Source organism: Geospiza fortis, unplaced genomic scaffold (genome assembly GCF_000277835.1).
Source record: "Geospiza fortis unplaced genomic scaffold, GeoFor_1.0 scaffold206, whole genome shotgun sequence".
Taxonomy (NCBI): domain Eukaryota; kingdom Metazoa; phylum Chordata; class Aves; order Passeriformes; family Thraupidae; genus Geospiza; species Geospiza fortis.
Window position 1 is genome coordinate 8,377,289 of NW_005054311.1, and position 2,032 is coordinate 8,379,320.

Here is a 2,032-nt window from a genome sequence, read left to right on the forward strand (position 1 = left end):
GGTGGCAGGCAGCCAGCGCGGCCGGCGCCCAGAGCAACCGCTTGGTCCGGAGCCAGGCTGCGAGATCCCGGAGCAGCCAGGTGAGCGGAACCCGGGGGAAAGTCCAGCCCGATGTCAACTGCTCTCCCAAGGCTTCCTCTCCCATGAGTAATGCCCAATTCCGGTCTTTCTGCCCCCGCTTGGGACCCCAGTAGCAAGCTGACCACAGAGTCTTTTTCATCAAGTCCTGTCTCCTTGTAGAAGGTCTTGCTGCTCTCTCTGCCACTTTACCTCCATGTGCAGCCTGTGCTTTTGGTTTCTCTTCTCCCACAAACAGCTCCAAGTGCCTACATCTAGCAGGGACTTCCTCCTGACACACCTGCATAGAGAGGCATGCTTCCCTTTGCTGTCCCACGGGTCCCACACAGCAGAAATGGGAATGACTGCAAGCCCTCAGCTCCAGCACTCTTACTCCAACAAGCCATAAGGAGAGAAGGGGCCTGGGACCCCAGACTGCACAAAGCATCATCAGGACATCAGCTCCTCACAAGGCTCTATCTGCCTGAAAGGGCTAAAAACACTACTTCAAAGAGCTAAGATAGAGATTTAATAGATACTCTACATGGGACTGAAGACAATTCCCTCCACATTGGGTGACAAGCGAATTCAAAATAAATTTTCACACTGAGAGATGGAAACATAACATTAAGGTTCACTTTTCTAATGCTGGAAGCTTCAGACATCCACACCTGGCAGGAGTGGATCCAGGCAAGCCAGCAGTAAGAGAGGGTTTCTTTGGAGACTATGACCTACGAGACCTGACAAAGGTCACACGGGAAGTGAGTAACAGAACAAAAACTGCAGCTCAAACACTCCTACCCCCAGTTTAATCTCCACACTGCAATCACTCTGTGTTAAAGCACATCCTTTCATCCTGCTCTCAAAACAGGGTTATTACAAAGAGCCTATTTAGAGGTTAAATTTTAACATGCAGACACCAAAATACTGCTAGAAATTAAACCAATCTATGTGAACAGATCCCCACACCTCAGAATAGCCCTTGACAAATCAAGCTGAGTGGGTGCAGGACACCAGGGCTGGGGTGTAATTCTTAAGATGGTTCAAAGAGGAGGCTGTGAAGATGTTCACCTCATTCTTCCCTGTAGTATGCAGCACACTTCACCTACAACACTAGAGTACAGACCCGTGGTGAGTAAGAAATACTGTGTATTAGCACCTCACATGCCTGGCCACTTTAAAATAGGAAAATGGCATGGTTTTAACCCTAGCTACTCCTAGAACTCTTCCCAGCTCATCATTTCTTAGCAGCGAGCTATAGATTACAGTCGCTCTGTAAACCACATAGTTTGGAGACCAAAAGGACTGCAAAATAGAGCTATTTTGACTCTACAGAAAAAAATATCTGCAGCAGCTGCAAACGTCCACCCAGACTTTACCAATATCTGATGAATGCTAAAACCACTTGCTGACCGACGAAACTGAAGGAAATGCAACAATGTAAATTACCTACATAAGGTCTGAAGGATTGTATTCAATGTCACATATACCGTGTTGCCTGACAAATTTCTGTTTCCATCTATCTTTAAGACAACACTTCAAATTATTACAACGCTGGTGAGATCTTTAGATAGCTCTTCAACAAGCAAAATCAAAGGAAATTCGGCCTGAACAAGGTAGCTGAGGGCCTGGAGCATCAGACCTGTTATCCCCAAATGACACTGGTTACACACACGCCGCCTGTGTAACGATCCATTTATTGGAAGCTCCCCAAAAAGGTGACAGCATTTTCAGGGTCCTCGCCATCACCTGTGACTGAGTTCCTAAGCGTAAACCATGCAGGATGGAGGCTCGTGTGCACGGGGCCATAAAACTTTAATTACAAATACCCTCACTCCCTCCTACGTCCAGAGGAAAACGAGTCTTAAACTACGCAGAACCCGGGAGGATAAATAAAAGAATCACCGAGTGGAGCTTCAGCCCGTGCCGCCAGGCTGAGGCGCACCGAGGACGTGCCCCGGGCGGGCGGCGGTGC

The 2,032-nt window shown here is 48.1% G+C and overlaps 1 protein-coding gene across 1 annotated transcript in view; it reads right to left on the minus strand.

Moving 5' to 3' along the window:
• CARMIL1 (capping protein regulator and myosin 1 linker 1) overlaps window positions 1-374 on the minus strand; it is a 187,348-nt gene extending 186,974 nt beyond the window's left edge. The window contains exon 1 of the mRNA XM_031055647.1: window positions 359-374. Coding sequence (XP_030911507.1) covers window positions 359-374 — 16 coding nt within the window. The remainder of the gene's footprint in view (window positions 1-358) is intronic.
• Between the last annotated feature and the right edge of the window lie 1,658 nt (window positions 375-2,032).